Source organism: Macaca fascicularis, chromosome 4 (genome assembly GCF_037993035.2).
Source record: "Macaca fascicularis isolate 582-1 chromosome 4, T2T-MFA8v1.1".
Taxonomy (NCBI): Eukaryota; Metazoa; Chordata; class Mammalia; order Primates; family Cercopithecidae; genus Macaca; species Macaca fascicularis.
Window position 1 is genome coordinate 56,451,231 of NC_088378.1, and position 22,444 is coordinate 56,473,674.

The 22,444-nt window shown below is 42.0% G+C and overlaps 1 protein-coding gene across 6 annotated transcripts in view; it reads left to right on the plus strand.

The window, feature by feature from the left end:
• SASH1 (SAM and SH3 domain containing 1) overlaps window positions 1–22,444 on the plus strand; it is a 289,530-nt gene that overhangs the window by 232,962 nt on the left and 34,124 nt on the right. For 4 of the 6 annotated variants that reach the window (XM_045390350.2, XM_074037208.1, XM_045390348.2 and 1 more), the window contains exon 9: window positions 19,251–19,383. In XM_045390350.2, the coding sequence (XP_045246285.2) occupies window positions 19,251–19,383 (133 nt within the window). Of the gene's footprint in view, window positions 1–13,731; window positions 14,124–19,250; window positions 19,384–22,444 lie in introns of those variants that run through there. The other 2 variants (XM_045390353.2, XM_045390354.2) reach the window with 1 other exon arrangement.

Below are 22,444 nucleotides of genomic sequence, written 5' to 3' on the forward strand. Positions count from 1 at the left end.
GGAAATATTTGTGCAAAGAATGTTATACAGGAGGCTGAGGCAAGAGAATCGCTTGAACCCAGGAGGTGGAGGTTGCAGTGAGCCGAGATCACGCCACTGCACTGCAGCCTGGCAACAGAGCAAGACTCCATCTCAAAAAAAAAAAGAATGTTATAATTTTGGCCTTATAACACCACCTTACCTCCATGTGTGCACTCTTCATAGCCTTCCGTTCAACCATATGTACCTTTTTGTCGCTAATTTGGTTTGTGGTGTAGAGAGCCATGTGGTTGAACTGTGTCCAAAACTTTGGACAACAGACACAGAACGCTGTGGAGCTATTTTCAGTGTTTCCTCGATTGAGGACTTCCAAAGTCTCAACTAAAATATCCCAAGGTTATAAGATCTTTCAGTTGGCACCTTTTAAATCTTTTTGGGACTTTCTAAAATTGTAAACCATAAACATGTCCCTCTCCAGTGGCCAGGTTTTACATAGAATTTTCAATGTCCTTTCACCTGCCTTAGTAACAGACATGGTCTTCAAGCCAGAGGATTCAGGTTTGAAGTTTTGGAAGGAAAGGTAGTCACAGCCCTACTCGAAATAGAACATTCTGAAAGATAATTTATTAATAACAATTCTGGTATGTGCCGAAAGCCAGGACACCGGCAGAAGTTCCTTTTAAGTGGTTCTTGTGGTAAATGGCTTAATTTCCATTATGAAAAAAGAAAAGGTTAACAGTATAATCCCTTTTTACAGAATATGGCATAAGAACAGTGCACACACTCATAGGTGGCCTGAGCATTTGTGATTTCACTGCTTTCTGGAGCAGAGTGGCAGCATCCGTCTACTTGTATAACCACTGTCCTCTTTTTTAGAATCTGCTATTCTGAGCTCAACTCAAAATTTTAAAGATTGACTATTCTTGCTGTGTTTATTTTGAGTTTTTTTTTTTTTTACTAGAATAACTTTCAGACACTATCTTTAGGTTAAAATTTACTGGAAGTTTTATTTTTACATTTCAAAGGTGTTAACATATAAACCGATATCATTAGCTTCATCATATGTAGAAGTCTGACCACAAAGAAGATTTCTTTAATGGCAGCATATGATGAATTTACAAAATCTGCTCCCACCTATAAATATTCCCAGCAATCTAAAAAAATGTGTACGATTTTTATAGTTTTGCTGACTTGGATGGCAGTGGATATTGATTAGATGCATAAATTATGTGAAGAGTGACACATACCATAGTACTTGAGTTGGCGCTGTAGATACAGTGAAAGTATCCCCAAGAAAATGATGGATTTTATTTCTGCTGTCTTTCTCTTCTTGTAATTATTCATTTATTTTTTGAGAAGGAGTCTCGCTCTGTCACCCAGGCTGGAGTGCAGTGGCGTGATCTCGGCTCTCTGCAACCTCCACGTCCCGGGTTCAAGCGATTCTCCTGCCTCAGCCTCCAGAATAGCTGGGATTACAGGCATGCACCATCATGCCTGGCTAATTTTTTTTTTTTTTTTTTTCCAGTAGAGACAGGGTTTCACCATGTTGGCCAGGCTGTTCTCGAACTCCTGACCTCAGGTGATCTGCCTGCCTCGGCCTCCCAAAGTGCTGGAATTACAGGTGTGTTTAATAAGCAAGTTTAAGAGAGGATAGATTCCAAGTATTAAAATAACTTTCATTTCTGAATAAGCATTTTGCTTTTTAATGGCGTTTACTTTTTTTTCCCCCACTGCATCTCTTTTCCTAAGGAATCTTTTCATAACTCTGAGTATGTGGGTTTAAATTTAAAAGGGTTCTAATTGGCTGCTTTTTGGTTTACAGCTAGAAAATGGTTCTACTTATTGAAGCTCTAATGGTTGTCTTAGGCTCATGTTCTTCAGTTCTTTATTTCTCACACAGAAGAAGAGTTTACTTGTTTGATTTATAATATGACCAGGAGAAAGAAGAAACAGGACATAGCAATAATTTATCAGAAGGCATTTATGCCCTGTATCCTTGGGACAGGTATCAGCAATTCTGTATACCATGCATGCAGTATTACCTTGTGTAGATGAACCCTTTTCAAAAATCTTTCTACACGTAACTATGTTAAAATTAACTTTTATTGGCTGTGTGTAGTGGCCCATGCCTGTAATGCCAGCACTTTGGGAGGCTGAGGCAGGAGGATCACTTGAGGCCAGAAGTTCACGACCAGCATGGGCTCTATATAAAATAAAAAAGTTAGCCGGGCATGGTGGCACATGCCTGTAGTCCCAGCTACTGAGGCTACTCAGCTACCAGGCTGAGTCGGGAGGATTTCTTGAGCCCAAGAGGCTGAAACTGCAGTGAGCTATGATTGCACCACTGCACTGCAGCTTGGGTGACAGAGTGAGACCCTGTCTCAAAAGAAAAAAAAGTAAAAAAAATTTAAAAACATGAAATAATGCACACTGATCTTAGTCTTTTAATGTGTTTGAGACCTTCATATGATTATTCTGATTTTTATGAATAATTCTTATAAATTTTCATTTTATTTGGCTGGGTAGGAGATTATCAGAGGAAATATTACTCTGTATTTTAATAAAACCGTGATTCTGAAACTAAAATGATAGTAAAATTGGAACATATTTAAGTTCTTATTAAAAGAGTAAAAGTAATAATTCCTTTAATCTACAGCTTAGGGTGAGACTAAAGGAAAAATCAATCCATTGGAAAACTATACATAGTGAGATGTTTTAAGAAATGCCCATTTTGTTCCATCTGGTTATAAGCTGCCCAGGAGCCATTGCTTAGGTGGCTTCTTGTCACTTCTTTTCTGCCCTCTCATTCCGTCTTCTCCCCGAGATAGGGGCCAAAGTTTTCAGGCATGTGTTTGTTGAGTCCCTTAAGATCGCCATGTTTCCACAAAGTTACACAAGAAGGAAGCTGTTGCCTCTACTAGTCCCTGGAAACCAGGACTTCGCCCTGCGTGGGCAAGAGAGGAGACTGGTTAAGCTCAGACTTGAGTCAGACCTTGGGCTCAGATCCAAATCGCCCACCTATTAGCTCTGCATCTGTGGCCAGGCACTTCATCTCTTTGTTATTTAATGTGAAGATCTTCTGCCCTTCCCGTCAACTGCCATTCTTAAAATACTTGAGTTCCCATAAAAGTGCTATTTTTGTACATACCATTAACATGGTAGTAATGGCTTATATTCATGTATCAGCAGAGAGGCCAGAACTGTCAGGACAAGCTTAATGTAAAAGTGCGTGTTTACTTGGTTATACTTTTACCAAACACATAATCAATGTGTTTCCTATTTCAGAAGGTATTATCGTGTAAGTGGGTTTAAGGGTGGGCCTGGTATGGTTTTAGTAAGCATGTTTGGACGGAGTACTATCTGTGAAGTGTAAGTAGTTAATTGTACTGAAATAATCTAGGGCCCTACAGTGCTGATGATGTGTGTGGATGTGCATTCCATACCTGTTATGTCAGAAGGCACTCTCATGGCAGGCCCATCTGGCTCTTTGACTTTGGGAACTAACCAGGCACATCTTTATCATTACTGATTTCTACAGTTGTAAGAAGTTGAGGGTGCTTGCTGCTTGGAGGCCTTCCTCGACATATTAAGGGCTGGCTGGATGTGGTGGCTCACGCGTGTAATCCCAGCATTTTGGGAGGCCAAAGTGGGCGGATTGAGCTCAGGAGTTCTAGACCAGCCCGGGCAACATGGTGAAACCTCATCTCTACAAAAAAAAAAAAAAAAAAAAATACAAAACAAATTTAGTTGTAGTCCCAGCTACTTGGGGGGCTGAGGCGGGAGGATTGCCTGAATGAGGCTGTAGTGAGCAGTGTTCATGCCACTGCACTCCAGTCTGGGTGACAGAGCAATAACCTGTCTCTAGAAAAAAGAAAAGAAAAGAGAAAGAAAGAAAAACATATCAAGGGCCACACTGATAAAAACAAATGACACAATAACCAGATACTATATAATCTGAGGATACCTATTTAAAAAAATTAAGATAGATTATGGATACAATTTGGTCTATTGTTTCTTTTATTTGGTTGAACCTTGTGGAACTAGAGATAGTAGACAGCTTTTGACCTATGAAAGTGGTGATTTCCTTTGTCCAACCTAATACATAAATACCAAAGAGGATATGCCACATTTCCCCACTAGCTGATTATATTTCAGTACAGATATTTGTAATCTAATTCAGTTTAGAGATTGGCATTTCCATTTGCAATCCCAGTTTCTTATTGTGCTCTTGGGAACAACCCTGGAGAAGTTGGGGATAAGAGGATTTTCATTACTTGTTCAATGTTATCGATTGATTACGTGTCAATTCCTTGTTAAATTATTTGCCCTAGTGCCAGTCCTTATTTAATGGATGGTCTGGGGAGATACCCAGGCCCTATTGTTGTTCATATGTAGAATTTACACTGTGGTCCATCTCCAACCTAAGCCTGCTTATTAGAATCATACGTCGCCCATCATTTGTTTTGAGTTCATTTTAATGTTGTCACAATTACCCATTGTATCAAAATTCATTTTTTTTTTTGAGACCGAGCCTTGCCCTGTCACCCAGGCTGGAGTGCAGTGGCGCTATCTCGGCTCACTGCAACAAAATTCTTAGAACGGTAGTCATCAGACAAATCATTTGGAAAGCAGTATTTTAACACAACCAAATTTTTTTACAGTATAATCTATATAAAAATATCCTTTTATTCACTTCTCAATCCCATTCATCTCCCTCTTTGTACCACACCACACTCCTCACTTTTCAATGTTCACTCTACTATTTATTATTAGTATTATGCTAATAGCATCACATAATTAGTTTATAAAAGGATGCAAATCACTTCTTACACTGCACATTTGACCCAAAGTGTAGGTTGAAAGAATGCCATCTTGAGCATTCTTTCATTTATTTATGTGCAAGCATTTATTGAGTACCTACTATGTGCCAAGTCCTTGTACACAAGGAGCTTGGGTTTGAGAAAAGGAGCCAGACTAATAGATGGCATGGTTGTGGACTTCATTGAGATTTTCCTGCCTATTGTGATAGGTGCACACAGAAAGTCCAGCAAGCCCCAGCAAGGAGGGTCTGGGGAGCCTTCCCAGAGAAAGTGGTTGACACTGAGGAGGAACTTTCAAGGAGAAGGAGAAATGTGTGTCAGGAGAGGGAGCAGCAAAGTCAGAGGTCTGGATGAAGAGCTGAGTAAATCGGAAAACTTGGGTAATATGAGAAAATTGGGTCAAGTAATATGAATCATTTCTCTCTATCAGTATTTTTACTTCTGGGTTATAGATTCTATTCTTTGCTTATTTTTATTTATAAATTGATTCTCTAATCGGTTGTTTCCTTGTTTCTGCAAACTTTAAATTTATATCATTTATATTTTTTATCTTGTCTTTGAGGTCTCATTTAATTGAATTCATGTTCTTATTAAATTATTTTATAGAGGGAAGCAACTATTAGGAATTTCTTCCTGTTCCTTGAGTTATATTTTCTCCTGATGAAGTGTTGAGAGCAAAAGATTGGCTTTCTGGTTTTATCTATGCTTCTTTTTCCCCCCTTCTTTGCCATAGTTTGTTTGTACAGTTGTCATGCTTTTTTTTTTTTTTTTTTTCATCTTGGTCCTGTTTGGGTGGCTCTGATCACATTCTCTATTTGTGCTGATATTGAAGGTTATGTTTTGACCTGTTTGCCATGCTATCTGACAATAGATTTTTTTTTCTCCTTTCAAGATACAGTTGAGGGCTTTATTCTGTGGTCCATTTATGTTTGTTGTTGCTACAACCTGGCCATGATATATGGTGAAATGTGGTCTTCACTGGGATATCTGGACTCTGCCTTTTCTCTCCTGAAACTGTGTTGAATGTGCTGTATCGTAATTTATGCCACCTGGTTCATAGCCGGGGTAATTGGTGGAATATAGCCATTCTGCCTTTCATTCATTTTTTGAATTTTAGAGGCTGTATTTCAATCAAGAACAGCCTGCCCTGACTTCCCATCATTTCACTCATTGCTCTTCTGCAGCCATTTCCACTGCTCTTAGGCCAGAAAAAGATAAAGAGGCCACACTGTTTCCTTCCAGATCTGGAGTCACATGAAAGGGTTCTGCGGATTCCTGCCAGCCTGGCTTTTGTAGAAGTTGGGGGCCTTTTCCAGTGAGCTTCAGAAATTTCTTTCTTACCTTGGTCGTGGAGTTCAGTACATTAGATTATATAGCTTTCTTTGTTTGGTTGCTCTTGGCGCAAGTTTTTAGTGTTTTTTGTTTGTTTGTTTGTTTGTTTTTTCTTCTTGGGGGGCTTTTCTCGTTTCGTTAGTCGTTGTGAGAAGAATATTCTGTGGTTCAGTGTTCAGCAGAGTTCATGACCTGATAGTTTTGCCAATTGGATGACCACAAACAACCTTTCTAGCTCTACATAATTCCTCTCTGAAGGTATTTAGTCTAGATTTCTTCAATGTGGAACTTAAAGTAAGTTTGTTTATTTATCCTGCAAACATAAGGAGATTAAGGTTGTAGATGTCAGTCTAGGAGGTAACATTGGACCCTCCCTCCTCCAGCTTCGACAGATGCCCAGTGACCTGGTGGCATAAGTTTGGCTCGGAGGAATGATCTTGGTGGGCCCCGCTTCCCTCCATTGCCATTTGGCTCCATCAGTTCTCTGTATTTCTACATTGCCATTTGCCTAGACAAGGTTGTTTGGCAGCCCTATCGGAGAAGTCATCATGCCTGATCCATGAGTCATTCAGCCTAAGATGCCATAAAAGTAATGTGACTTTGCAGACACCACCCAATCCCTTAGGAGACTTAAGGCTTCTGGGATGAACACTTTCATCAGCTCCAGAAACTAGCGCCTTAAACGCATATGTAATTGCCCTACTTGGCAGTCCCGTTTTGAATCATCCTTTTTCCATGGCATGTGAGAATTGGATGCCCTTGGGAATGAGTGGGTTTGGTGTTCTGCTTTAGTCTTCAGTGTGTCTGATCCCATAGATTTGCTTTGGATAACACTACCCCACTCTGAACAGAGGGACCTGTAGAGCTGTGGACACTTTGTTTCCTAACTCACCTATTTAATATGAAACAACGCATTTCTCTGACCTATGGTCAGGGTGACAAAGCCCCAGGCAGAAATGTCTTCCAAAGATTTACAGAGTGAAGGAGAAGCCACTCCTCTTTCCTCTACTTACCACTCTCTCCCCCGACCCATTCAGGAGGAAAGGCATTCTCTGCTTTGTGGCATCCTGCAGAACTGGGGTGGGAGGATGCACTTTTGTTTTAAGCCTCCCTAGATCTGGCTGTAGGACTCCTGAGATTTTGTATTTTTCTCCCTTCTCCTCATGGGGGCGATTAAAAACGATTCAAAGTTCGTGAGTTTAAGAAAGAGATTACAGTTGATTAGGGAACATAACATCCATTTGCTGCTCCTTTGGTTTTATGGTTAAATTTTAAAGCAGTTTCTTAAGTGAATTAAGTGCTGACAAGCCTTTGCCCCTAGGGAATGGTAATATTACCTCAAATTCTCACATATTTTTTCCAAATAAAACTATCATGTAATTATCTTCTCCTCTCTGCCGCCCCCTCCTCCTCCATCTCTTTCTTCAAATCTGGCAACAACTAGTTAATTTTGAAACTGCCAGAGATTATTTCAGTGTTCCACTGCACCTCTGGGAGAAGAATGGAATCTCATCTTTTTTTTTTCCATATGCTCACAAAAATCTCCTAATTTCAGAGGACAATGATGTCACCAGCTAATGAGCAAAATATTTCTTACTAAACAAATGAGTCCTCCCCTGACTCCTTTGTGATAAAAGAAAAAAAAATTACCCACAATGTGCTTCATATTTTCTACTGTTACTTCTAGCAACTCATAAACACACTTTAAAGTAACTCTAACTTATTTGAACAGTGAGACTAATATTTTTCTAAGCACGAAGAATAACACATTAACCCGATGACTGTGACCAAAAGGCCTCTGCCATGGCCTCAGAATCAGTGCAGTGCCCCTAAGGTAGGGAGGGACTTTCAGTGCATCACTGTTTGGACCATGGAGGGAGATCAGGCATGTTGGAGAGATTATGAAATCAAGCTTGGGGAAGAGGAGGGCTGGGAAGCTCTTGTTGATTGGTGTCACATGCTGTTTATAAAAGCAACAACATCAGCTGAGCTCTTCTTTGTCTAGATAGGAGGGCATCTAAGGTTGGGCTGGGGTGGGCGGGAGAAGTAGGGCCCCAGGACCACCTAAATACTGGACTAGACTCATGTAGGGACATGGAAATGTCCCTAAACCCATGGCAGGTCCTCTTCCCCTCACGGAAGTGTGCCTCAATTTCCTTACCCAGAGATGAGTCCTCCCACGTCGGAATTCCTATATCTCTGTGTTTTTCTCATGCAGTTGTCACGGTTGACCTTAGCATTAATCATATTTCTGAACTTCTCTTGGGGCTCTCCCTACCCTCAGACTTCTAGATGATAACGTTTATAAATCCAGGGAATGTTGGCTTCCTCCTATTGCTATTCCTTGCCTTTCCTGATGCCTTGAATCAGTGCATTCATTCATTCATTCATTCATTCATTTCAATCAGGAAATATCTGTTTAGCACAAACACAGATATTTATTTATCTGAGTGGAAAAGAATATTGTAATTCTCAGTGTTGGTAACTGCTTGTGAGATTTTAAAACAATACAACTTTTCTTCAGAGCAAGTTGTCAATATGTATCAAAAGTCTTAAAGACACACCCTTTTACCCATCAATTCTACAATCGAATCATCTTTCTAAAAAAAAAAAGTGTTAGATATGTTAGAAATTTTACCACAAAGTGTGCATCCCAGGATTATTTGGAAATAGGCAAATGTCTAATTATGGGGACCATGATATCAGTAAATTATGGTATACTTTGATGACTAAATACTACTGTATCATTAATACATTGTATTGTTTTGAATATTTGTTGACATGTGAAAATGTTCAAAACATAGAGCTTTAAAAAATGGGCTATAAAACAGTGTGGCTACGGTATACACCAGGGGTCCGGGGTTTCTCTGAAGGAAAATCTTTTGAGGCAGCCATGGCTCAGAGAGGGTCCCCACTTACAGGCAGATGTGTTATTTCCACTTAGACTGTGCGTGTAATCTGAGGGAGGATTTCGGGACACTGATAGTGACTAGAGGAGGTGGAGAAGGTAAAGGTCAAAGATCACTCTTTCTTGCAAAGAAAAAGGAAACATCCAGAAACATCAGGGTATATTTTGTGTGTGTGTGCATATGTGTGTGTATGGGGAAAAAGTGGGAAGGCATAAACCAAAATATTAGCAAGTTTTCTGTCTGAGTATGGGATGATATGTCATTTCTCTTACTACTTTGTGCATTTTTGCATTCTCCAAATTTTTAGTAATATATGTCATATGTAGTCAGAAACAATAAATGCTACTAACATACAGATGTGGAAATGAATGTGGTCAGGCTCATTGTCTGCATGACAGTTAGTGATGGGCTAGGGAATCTAGCGATGACAATATATGTGCTAAGTCCTTGGATAAAATATACTTAATCTAAAGGAGATGAGGAGCAAAGCCAGGAGGGCTTTCCAGAGGAGGCAATATGCAGACTGAAACTTGAAGGATGTGTAGGAGTTAGGGGTGTGGATGCAGTCAGCAGAGCTGTTTGCAGAAGAGGAGCCATCAGGGCAGTGATGGGCATGGGGTGTTTGAGATGCTGCGAGGAAGCAGGGGGTGAGGACCAGGTACTCTGATGCCCTGTCCACCACGTGGTATCTGAAGAATGGAGCACGATGTACCAGAAACTGAATCTGACCATGCACAGTCACATATTCCACCATAAGGCTTTTGGACCTTGTTCCAAGGAGCTAATGAGGAACAATTCCTCACCAGAGGAGTCAAATACTGAAATCCCTTCTCAGCAAATTTGCACACCTACTGTGTACAAGCCCGCCACCCAGAGAACAGGACCAGCAGCGGCGTTTCCTCACAAAGTCTATCCCCCAATCCGTCCCTCACCAGGGAGCTTCCCAGGGTGGCCTGACTCAGTCTAGTCTTTCAAATATCCCACAGTTTACTCTGACACATGGCCAGGGCTGGGAGCCACAGGGCTGGGGAATCTCAACTTCTTCATTCCACAGTTATCGCACTGATATTTATGGGGGGGTCTACTATGGGTGGGTACTAGGAATGCAAGGAGATCAGACAAGGCTCCTGGCCTGGGGAGCCTCCTGTTTTCTGAAAGTCAAGCCATGGTACGTCCTCACAAAGGGCCCAACATCGAGTATCTCGGTAAGTACCTGAATCACCCCCTGAGAGGCGTGGCAGTGAGGTTAAAAAGGGGTGGACAAGGTCGGCTCTGTCTCCCATCCTCTTAGGACACTCCCCAAGTCCTGTGCTGTGAGGAGAGGCCGCTTGGGGGAAGAAGTGGGGATGTATCCTTCCTGCCACCCTCTCCAAAGTATCTGGATAAATCAGGGCACGAACTTCATGTGTATTTCACATGGAACGAGGACTTCCCTACCTGCCAAGCTCTAGGCTTCACATTCAAGGTCTCGTTTTATCCTCCAGAGAGCCCTAGGATGCTTCTCACTGCCTGTCTTAGAGATGAGAGAAGAAACACGCCCGCAGCCACACACTCTCCCCATGTGGCACAGAGGGGATCTGAACCTGTGCTGGCTCAGTCTTCTCTGTATCTGAACAGCCTGTCCAGAACCAGCCTCAGATGCTGGCCATATGACTAGCTTTCACATGTACAAGGATTGTTGGTTTTTTCTGTTTTTGTTTTTTGAGACGGAGTCAGGCTGGAGTGCAGTGGCATGATCTCGGCTCACTGCAGCCTCTGCCTCCCGGGTTCAAGCGATTCTTGTGCCTCAGCCACCTGAGTAGCTGGGATTACAGATATGCACTATGCCTGGCTAATTTTTGTATTTTTAGTAGAGATGGGGTTTCACCATGTTGGCCAGGTTGGTCTTGAACTCCTGTCCTCAAGTAATCTGCCTGCCTTGGCATGAGCCACAGTGGCTCAAGCATGAGCCACTGTGCCTGGCTGGTTGTTGGTTGTTTTTGTTTTGTTCTGTTTTTTTGTTTTGTTTTTTTTCCTTGGAGATGGAGTGTCGCTCTGTCACCCAGGCCTGAGTGCAGTGGCATGATCTCTGCAACCTCCCCCTTCCAGGTTCAAGCAATTCTCCTGCTTCAGCCTCCTGAGTAGCTGGGATTACAATGTGTGCCACAACGCCCGGCTAATTTCTGTATTTTTAGTAGAGACGGGGTTTTACCATTTTGGTCAGGCTGGTCTCGAACTCCTGACCTCGTGATCCGCCCACCTCGGCCTCCCAAAGTGCTGGGATTACAGGTGTGAGCCACCGCGCCCTGCCTGGTTGTTGGGTTTTTAAGTGGTCTTTGCTATTTACACGCACCTAAGAGAAAAGTTTGTGAAAATTAGGTGTTGTCTGAACTCTAGTGAGTTATGAATAGAAGACTGCAGACTTAATAATAAGGCTGGGCGTGGTGGCTCATGCCTGTGGTCCCAGCACTTTGGGAGGCCAAGGCGGGCAGATCACCTGAGGTCAGGAGTTTGAGACCAGCCTGGCCAACATGGTGAAACCCCATCTCTACTAAAAATGCAAAAATTAGCTGGGCATAGTGGCAGGTGCCTGTAATCCCAGCTACTTGGGAGACTGAGGCAGGAGGACTGCTTGAACCTGGGAGGTGGAGGTTGCAGTGAGCTGAGACTGAGCCATTGCACACCAGCCTGGGCAACAAGAGCAAAACTCCATCTCAAATAATAATAATAATAGTAATAATAATAATAAGAGTAAAAATATCAAGTCCTTATTGAACTCCAGTTCAATAAGGATTTCATGTACATAGTATTTAAAACAACCACACTGTAAGAAAAATGTTACTATACCAAATTTATGTGCAGGAATATTAAGACCCATAAAAGTAAAGTGACTTGCTAGAGAACTTGATAATGAAACCCAGATTGTTCTAACCCCTGAGACCTTGGGCTAATCCCCTTCCCTTTACCCCAGTCTGATTGGGGTACTCTCATTTTCTTCGTTTTTATCCTGTAATGAAGGAATTCAGTGGAAAATGCCTACACTCAGTTTTAAGGAAGTGTAGGCATAACTTTGCAGCACAGTTGTCAGTCTTGGATGAAGAAAGGCCTTGTTGAGTAGGTAGTGGCACAGAAGCAAAACCATGCAGTCTCAGATTCTGCCCCTGCCATTGCTGTGACATGGGATCATGTATGCAGATGTGGAGCACAGTGCCTGGGAATGGTGAGCTTTGGACAAATCCAAGTATTAGAAGTACAACATCACGAAAGCACCTGGGCCATCAGGTGGTGGCAGGGGAGGGGGAGTTTGTGGGAGAATCAGTTTGTGAAACGGGGAACTGGGCAGTGTAGGGAAGGTGTGGTGAGCCCTTGCAGGAGAAAGAAGAGGAAATTCCATAAAGGTTGGGAGGAGATACTTCTGAGCAGAAGACAGAGTGGGAGAAGGGAGTTTAATTCTTGGCAAGGAGTGAGAGACGCCAACCCACCCAGGGAAGAAGAGCAAGACAAGAGCCGAGGAAAAGGGGATGGAGCTCTGGTGATCTGATGCAGAACCTGTAACGTGTGCACGGTAAAACATGAGCCTCCACTTGGGAGCTTCGTATTCCAATTCCCTTTTGTTGTTGTTGTTGTTGTTTGAGACGGAGTCTCACTCTGTCACCCAAGCTGGAGTGCAGTAGGGCAATCTTGGCTCACTGCAGCCTCTGCCTCCCGGGCTCAACCCATCCTCCTATCCCAGCCTCCTGAGTAGCTGGGATTACTGGTGTATGCCACCACGCCTGACTAATTTTTGTAGTTTTAGTAGAGACAGGTTTTCACCATGTTGCCCAGGCTGATCTCGATCTCCTGGCCTCAAGTGATCCGCCCGCCTCAGCCTCCCAAAATGTTGGGATTACAGGTGTGAGCCACTGTGCCTGGCTGTTTTTAGTTTAGGTAAACTCTAAATTTCTGTCATTTTAAGGAGGGACAGTGGTTCATACGCATCCCTGAGTCCTGTGTAGCTAGGTATTTTATGTTGTGTGGTGTCCTATAAAGAGATGGGCTCAAGCATCATACATCAAGACTCACCCAATAGGAGGGACATCTAGAAACAAGCAGCTCAAACTGTGCTGTGGGAATAAGTGACTTACCCAAGTAAATGAACTTAGCCCTGAAAAGACAAACGTGACTTGCAGCCCACGTCATGGAGACTTTGTATGGGTTTTTAGTCCTGTGTTGTTTAGACAATGTTCTGTTTAAGTAACAGCATGTGCCTAGCGGCTCCCCTGAGATCCTTGAGAAAATTAAATGATCATCTTGTGACACAGTCCTCATGCTCACATTTCTAGAATGCAGGAGAACTCAGATGCTTTGAAATGGGCATTAAAACAATTTGTTAAGAGAGTTTTAGAAGCACCAATGAAGGGGAAATATCCTACATTTACTCTGGTTGTTAAAATTTTAAAAAGGAATGGGGAGAGAGAAAGTGACAACTCTAGGAGAAAACCATAATCATAAGTTTTAATTCAGTAATTTCAAAAATAGCCATCAGAAGGTGTCTATTTTCAATTGAGACTACTCCCTTAAGGGGGTGTTCAGAAGAATGTCTGCAAAAGAGATCTTTTTAAGGGTTAGTCCTTGTCCTCCTTGTCCTGGATTTGCTCAGATTCTCGCGTTCTTTTTTCTGTCTCTGGAATTCCATAGACAGTAATTAAGGAACTGGAGGCCAGCAGGAGGTCAGAGAGCCTTCCTCAGTGAAAACAGGGATTGTTGGCCATGCACAACACTCCCTTTTTTCCTTGTGGTGAATAGGAGATTTGCTTAGAGCTGATGACTTATGCCTTTCTTGCAAGTTATGCAGTTAGCAAGCGACTGGGGAATCAGTCAGCAAGCAGAAAGAAGCTAATTGAATCCAGTGTCTTCCCCTTTCTCCTTCGGATACTGAGCTGTGACGGCGGAGCCTGCCTGATCATGTAACTCCACAGAGACATGTTCCAGGAGTGCCTAATCCTAATTTTGAGATTGCGGAGTTGATGCCACAAGAGTGAAGACACTCTCCGAGTGGGGAGGGGGGTGGGAGGTACCGGACGTCTTCAGAATTGCCCCTTAGACTTGCTAAATGCCGAAGCCGGTAAGTCACTGAATGCGTTTAATGGGAAAGGAAGAATGTGTTTTCTGTTGCTTCAAGTAAAAGTTTTTGCTGCTCCTGCCTATGTTTCTCTCTCTTTCCTTCTTAAATTCCTCTAAATTTGCCCTTCTTCCTCTGTTTACTTCCCTACCTGGTAACCCTGAACTTTTTTGCCTGGCATTTTCACCAGTGAAAATGCGTAACTTTTGGAGAATAGTGAATATTGTTTTGAGAATTTGAGACAATTAGCATATATGGCTCAGCTGTGAATTGTGGAGGCTTTTCCTGGGGAGGACTTGCATTCAGACAGTGTTGCACATTGGTTTTCATAAGCTTATATCTGATTGGCTTCCTTCTCTTAACTTTAAGATTAATGCTGTGGCACAGCCGACCTAGAAAGCTGAAGCATATATGTCTGATCATGCGCTAGGTTAGACAGACCAGTGTGAATTTCACAAGCAAGTACATTTCCAGTTTCAAATTGCTTTTGAGAAATGTTTAAATATCTCTCGGTGTTATGTGGCGCCGGGGGAGATAAGTGGGCTTAGTCTGGGTGTTAATTGTGACAGCGTGTTGTGTATTTTGAGCTAGGGAAACAAGCTGAGTGAGAGTGCTTCTGCAAAGGGCAGAGTTGTAATCCTGTGATCAGCGTGGCGGTCTCAAGCAGTCCTCCAAAGGGTCTAGTTGCTCCTTGCAAGTTTGTTTTAACCTTTATTGCAGCACATTGCCACTGTGCCTGCACAGCTGTGCCATATGGCTTTTGGAAAGGATTTACTCTGCACTCTGTAGTCCCAAGAACTGTTACAGGGTCCGGTGAAGTATCTGTTACCTACCAGCAGTGACAGGTTTACTTGGAGCAGTGAGGGGATGCGTTTAGTGAGCACACAAATGTTTGTACTTACAGATGCTATTCATTTTGTTCCTTTTTTTCTGATCATCCAGCGTATGGCTGTGTTATAAAAAGTTCTCCACGCTGGCTCCATGTCTTTCCTATTAGAACATTGCAGATGTGTCAAGGATACACTTGTTCCAAAAGAAGCTGGGAAGGAGGGAGGCTCCACCCTCCTCTGGGTGCCAAACGGGCCCCATAGGTTCCTCATTCAGCGGTCTGGCCGGCGAATGGTGTGCTATCTCTTTAAAGCAGCTATAGTTTTGTGTCTTGGCTTGGTCAATTTGTTATGGTTTAAAACTGTGGAGCCAGCTGTCTGCAATCTGATGTAATGTTGCTATGGAAACCAGAAATGAAACACTTAAGCATTCACCACAGAATTACTACATATAGCATTAGCCAAAGTAATTAAAAGTTGAGCCATATGGGCTTTCTGCTGGAAAAAGTCTGCAGAGGAGAGGCTGGAAATCAAATGTTTCTGTTTACAGTATTGGAAATCCACTTTTCCACAATGTTTGGTGGGATAAGTTGCCTTTTTCTCTTGAAGGTTTTCTGGTGAGGAGCTGTCTGTATGATTGAGCTCACCTTCTCGTTTAGAAGATGAGCTATTTAACTCTGACCCAGGGTGGGACAAGGGAGGGGAGGCCACACTATCTCATGTTTGAATGTGTGTGAATATATACTTTTATTTTTTAACTTTAGTTTATTTAAAACCTGTTCTATAATAGTGCTGAGCCTATTTCCTAAAATCAATCATTTATTTTATATACAATGCAGATTTCCTCTATCTTCTACAAAGTTCTTCACATAGGAAGATTTCTTTTAAAATATACATAGTATTTGAATTTAAAAATTATATATTTTTGATATTTATAAATATAAAAATTATATTTAAATAATTTTATTTATATTAAATAAATAAATATAAAAAAAAAAGCCCCCATCCCTGGTGGTATATTTCCTGAATAAAAAGACGTGCTGTCCCGGCATGGTGGCTCACGCCTGTAATCCCAGCACTTTGAGAGGCCGAGGTTGGGCAGATCACCTGAGGTCAGGAGTTCAAGACCAGCCTGGCCACCATGGCAAAACCCCATCTCTACAAAAATACAAAAATTAGCTGGGTATGGTTGTGTGTGCCTGTAATCCCAGCTAGTCAGGAGACTGAGGCTGGAGAATCACTTGAACCCAGGAGGTGGGGGTTGCAGTGAGCCAAGATCGCGCCATTGCACTCCAGCCTGGGAGAGAGAGCAAGACTCCATCTCAAAAAAAAAAAGAAAAAAAAGAAAGACATGCTATGTTATTTTCAGCATTTGGGAAGTGGAATATACTTAAAAAGAGAAATATGACATGAGGAATTCAAGATTTACTCTCCAGTTTAGAAGAAATGCAAGGCTTTTACAGCGTTTTTCTGTTAAAACAGCTGGAGAGAATTTTTCAAAGGCAAATATTTCACAAGCCTTTTTTCCTCTGTACTCAGTAGGAAGTGAGAAGTCAACACCTCTCCATCAATATCATGGATGCAGCAATACATTCTTGGGATAGGTTGTTGAACTTAAGTAACTTCTAGCCTGACTTCTAGGAAAATTTCTGTTTCTCACACACACACACACACACACACATTTCTTGGATGACCTGGGTTTTATGTTGCATTTTTCTTCATATAAATTGTGCCACATCTATCTTGTCTAGTGTCCAAAACATAATCATGGAAAAGAAGGACTTGGTTGCCATGGTTTGTGATTTGTCAATGACAGACACCTCCAAATCTTGATTTTTCTAGAAAAATAAAAATAGCATTAAATCAAAGGTATAAAGAAGTATAATTCGAAGGTATAATTCAAAGGTATGTTTCTCAAAAATAAATGGAACTTGTGAAAACAATTAAATAAGTACCTGAAATATGTTATTTTTTGCCACAGTGAATCTGGGCAGAGGAAACTAGGACTTTATGAGGAAGGCAACACCTTTAAATCTACTGTCCTGGTTTAACTATTTTGATTTCTCCTTGGAAAGTTCACTCTACTGCATATAATGATTTGTGTCTTTGTGGACTAAAATTTTTGTATTACTTTTTTCTATACCCCATTTCTCTTCTTACTGCCCACTATCCACATACCCACACCACCACCACCAACCAGCAAACTAGGTATGAGGTATACACGTCAGTAATTTTCATCCTATAACACAGCTTCTTATATTTTGATTACAAACAATCTGTACCTATTGCATTTTCATTTGATTTCAACATTTTTAAATGTGAGGGTGAGAGACATATTCTGGGTTTGTCCCATTGATAGTTACAGAGACTTTCTATAACATAATGTTGATTATTCTTCCATTAGAATTGCTTGGCTTTTGAGCTACATCAAGAGGGCAGAATGTTTTTAAATGTTTATATGTAATTCCATGCGCTGTGGGTTTTTCAGGTGCTGGTTACCCAGAATGAGGGTTAACCAAGTTCTCATTCCTCTGGTTGACCGCTCCAGCCATTTCATCACACGTCAACAATCCAACCAAGTAGAAATGAAACTCAAACCAGACAATACCATTCTGTATTAGGAACTACACTTATTATTCTTTTTTTTTAATTTTCAGTTTTAAGCCTAATTGCCAGCATCCAGTGTAGCTTCTGCCCTAGGAGTCCAGTTCCCATTCTTTATTACCAGGTACCCAGTACTTAGCTTTAATTCTGACACTTTCAGGCAACATTTTATCTAGGAATTTTAGAGAAATTGGACATAGATATCGATACACTTTACAGAAGAGAAGTCTGAGAAACACTTCTGCCTGGTGACTTGCTGATGTTAGGTTTATAGTTAACCACAAGTGGGTGAACAGTTTGCTGATAGTCATACGGGGAGAAAGTACCATGGCTCCACGCCTTGAGTTTCAGGGTGAGGACAGAGGCCAGGAAATCAGTTGTTTATATCACTTACTATCCTTACTAATGTTTGTGCCATAGTGCAAAGAGGACTCACAACATGTACCATTTTTATGCCTAAGTAATGCATAGAAACTCTACCTCTTCTTCTCTTGAGGTATCTGCAACTCTTGCTTATCTGTTTTATTGTCTGTAACACTGAGATTAGTGAGAGCTTTTCTTCAGGAGAAAAAGTCTCTATATTAGACTCGTGTTCAGAGATGGGGCTTGTTTTTGTTTTGTGTGTTCGTTTGGGGCATTTGTCTTTCTACTATTCCATGAACGGGGTTGGAGGAAATGGAGAGAAGGTTGTTGTCAGGACATGCGATGTGAGCTGGAATTGCTCATCCGCTGCACAGGGTGTGCCGAGGCGGCTGCTCCCAGGCATGCCCATGCACCCGTGCTGCACGCTCATTTAGCCGGAGACCTCTTTTGCTGTTTCACATTTTGAACAGATACAACAGAGGAAGCTGCATATTGAATGTTGGAGCTGACTTAGAAATGAAACCCTCATTTCCTTCACAAGGAAAGGATTGTTTTTAGCCTGGGTCACTGCTGCAGAGAGAGATTTTTTTCCCTCTCTCTGTAATGTTTGATACTTGAGGGAAAACAGCTGGGCCTGAGCATGCTGACTCCCTGCAAAGTGCAATGGGCTGTGGGGAATATGGACTGTACTGTATGGCTGAAAGGTCAGCCTTTTCCCTTGTCTCTCTTGGAGGAATGCAGGGTCTGTCCTCACATTCGCCTTGTGATCCCTTAGAAGGAGCCGGGAGAGGCGGAAGGGCTGGCTGCAATGTGGCAGACAGTCTTAGCCAATGGGATGGAAGAGGCTGTTTGCATCTCTTTCCCTTTCCTGCCCTGCTGTTTTTGATTTTTGGGGGAGGGCTGGAAAAAGTCAACAGAATTTTGGTTTGGAGAAGTAGTTGATGACCACGTTAAACAGCAAGTCCTGATGGGCCAGACAGATGAGAGCCTGACCCAAACCACAGCAGTGAAACTGGAATTACAGGGCCAGCATTGGAGGGAGAGTCCTGCCGGAGTCCTCCTAAAAGAGGACAAGGAAGTAGCTGAGACAGATGCCACCACAGGCCAGTTGAGGGCAAGGATGTGTGTTTCCGTGCCTAGGACCTAATTCTACCCCGAATTAGACCTTAAGATGGTATGTGGTGCTTTGTAAACCTCTTGGGTAAATTTGTTGGTTCCCCAAGTTCAGCAACAGAGCTGCCGAGGATCAGACTGGCAGCAAGGCCAGCTATATCCAGCCGCACAGGCAAAGCTTGGAGCAATTACCTGATTAACTTTTCCTTTGTTTCTTTGCCAGTCAAGAGAACAATCGGATGATGAGACCGAGGAGTCGGTGAAGTTTAAGAGGTTACACAAGCTGGTAAACTCCACTCGCAGAGTCAGAAAGAAACTAATTAGGGTGGAAGAAATGAAAAAACCCAGCACTGAAGGTAAAAAAAAAAAAAAAAAAAAAGGCAAACTCCACCCTGGTTATTCCAAAAGAAATCATTTGGGGTCAGTTTCTCAGTAGAAAAGGGATACGATTTCAAGTGGAAAATGCATTGAGCTCTGGCTAAATCTGGCATAACTGTGCCTGCCAGAAGGGTGATGCTCAGATGCGATGATGTGATGGAATGAAAGGTCCTGGTGTCAGGCGTTTGGGGTGCTTAGTCATTTAAATTTAAAAGATGGGAAATGGAAATTTTCTCGAGGTGTAGTGTAGCTTCATGTATGAGCTTATACCGTTTTATATAAACTTTCTAACTTTTTCACATGAGTCTCCAATCCCAAAAAGGACTATGGTTCTTGCTCAGTGAATTTAGACCAAATTTCATATATGTACATTTTGAAGAAATGCCTAATAATCAAAGCACCTAATATCCCTTTCAGTTTCTCAGGGATGATTTGTTCTTCCTGTAGAGAGTCTCAAGTCTCAATTCAAATGGGGGCTTTAAGGACCTAGGATTCTAAGGGAATCTTTAAGACTTGTATTGCTGGAGTTAGCCAGGTGAAACAATAATGTCAAGAGACATCAACTTGGATTTATTGAAATGAATAGTTAGCCTTTGAAGTATAATTATGACAGTTCAAATCTCACCCTTATTCATCTCTCTTGTTAGTAATGTGCATTTGCAGTATCTTATAAATTCTCCCCAAAAAGGTAAAATTAAAAAATAAGATTTTTCTGTTTGAAAAATTATAAGAATTGAATTGGATAAAAATACTGGAAAGAATATGCTTTTAAAAAAAGCACATTACTTGTTAAAATGTCATATCTACATTGTGAGGAATTCCAAATTTTAACATGTAGGTTTTAAAATTATTTTTGTAGAGGCATTTTTGTTATATAGAAATAAAATAAAGTCATGTAAAGAAATGAATTTCCCCTTATTTGCAAAGATAAGGGTTTTTTGTTTGTATTGCTGCTTTTAATTTGTGTTTGCTATTATTCATGGGTTTAAATCCCTTAGAATAATACTGAAGCTAAGTGGGTAACTGTGAGAGAATGAGCATTAGAAGGGAAAAGAAAAACATAGGGAGAGAAATCAGCTTTATGGCCAATTTCGTAAACTAGGGTTGTTTTCAATTCTGGGGTTTCATAAGGGTATCTTTTTGCGTGGTAATTCTGTTTACATTTGGATACAATGCTGATTTTACATTTGGGTGTTTTAATACCTGCCCACCAGTTGTGAATTCCACAGTATTGAATGTACCCTGTGGCGACCGTTACTGCAATCACAGACAGTGTCAGTTGGTACTGTTAGGGAGAACCATATGGGATTGCCAACATTCAACTTTAAGGGCACACTTTGTAACAAATCTCATGAACACTCGGCCAAAATCAAGTCTCAAATATAACAAATAGATGGGTGGGGTTCATCCATAACTGAGATAATGTGGGTAAAGTACCTAGTCCTGGGCCTGTTCCCCAGTGGGCCCTTCACACATGATAGTGGTGTGTTAAGGCAGCCTTTCCACTAGAATAACATGATTAAAAATACAAACATTGTAATTTGCATATTTATGTCAGAATAAATCAGTCCAACTATCTTTGAGAGACATTGGTTGAAAAGGAAAAATATACCGAAAGGGGTAACTCTAGAGTAAAAAGTAATAACCATATGGAATTCTGGCTCTGAACTTTAATTTATCTGGGCACAAATCAGGCTTCACAGATGGAAGACGGATTTAGTGAGCTCCAATCCTAAGGTACACTCTGGCATCTGATGAGTCAGGGAGCTGAGTTGCCATTGGCCAAGCTCACCGTCTTCTCAGGAGAGGCCCCCAGGTGTGTGTGTTGCTCAAGGCGCCTGCTTTGGGTTACCTCCCAATTCCCCGCTAAACTGGAACTTCCTCCAACCCCTGCACAACAGAGAACTCTCTGAGGGTCCTCACTGGCAGTGGTACTTGGAAGAGGCTACCTTGGCCCCTGTCCATCTCGCAGAGCAGGAAGGATTCATACTCCAGGAGACACCCCCCCAACTCCCCCGCCCTTGGACTTACAAAGGGTTGATCCTTTAACTTCCTGCGTGCCTGTGCTAATACCAAGTTGTCTGCATGATAATTATCGTGTATTGAGGGCATGCCACGTGCCGGGCACTTTCCCAAACACTTTAGATTTTATGTTCTCTTTAATGTCATCCTCAGAATAGCTACCAGAAGTAAGCACTTACACCATCCTCATTTCAGAAATGAGGAAACTGAGACTCAAAGAGGCTAAGTAATTGACTCCTGGCCACTCAACCAGCCAGCAGAAGGCCCAGCACGATGTCCAGGCAGCCTGCTTCCTGACAGCTGCGTGTTCTCACTCCGTTGCCACCTCTCTCCCCAGCCAGGTCTGAAGTCCTTGGAAAGCCAAGAGAGAGATCAGTTCTTCACTCACTCTCACCCTTGCACCCTGGGTTTCAAGTCCTTATCCTGGCATGGACAGCCCTGGCCAGTCTTTAATCTAGGCTACATCAGTGCCCTTTACCTGCCCATTTCTGTGTCTTTGCCGTAGAATGGACACCCTTCCTTCCCTCGTTGCTCGCACTCAGTTCTCTCCAGGAATGAATCACCAGTTTTGTAGAAAGCTTTTCAGCTCATACAGCACCTTCACGTAACTCTTTTATGAGGATAATGTTTACTGTTATCATCACAACAGCTTTGCCAGGGATATTATGGAAAGATAGGTAGGCATTATTACAGATGAGGAAACAGAGCCTCAGAGCCAGGAAGTAATTGCCCAAGGTTATGGAACTGTGAGTGGCAGAGTCGGGCTGAATGCAGAGCATACCCCTGAGTTCCTGGCATTAAGTCAGCCCACAGCCTACCTCTGTCCTCCTGCCAAAATCACCTTGCCTTTGGTAAGCCAGTCTCAGCTGAAGAAGATAGATGGAGGCCTTCATGTGAAGGAAATCCCAGCAAATGTGATGGAGTGAGCTCATCTTGATGGTCACTCTTCCAGTAGGAGAGTTGTATGCTTAAGTCAGAGAAGGATGAGAGAAGAAATGCTCCAATTTCAAGCAGTCC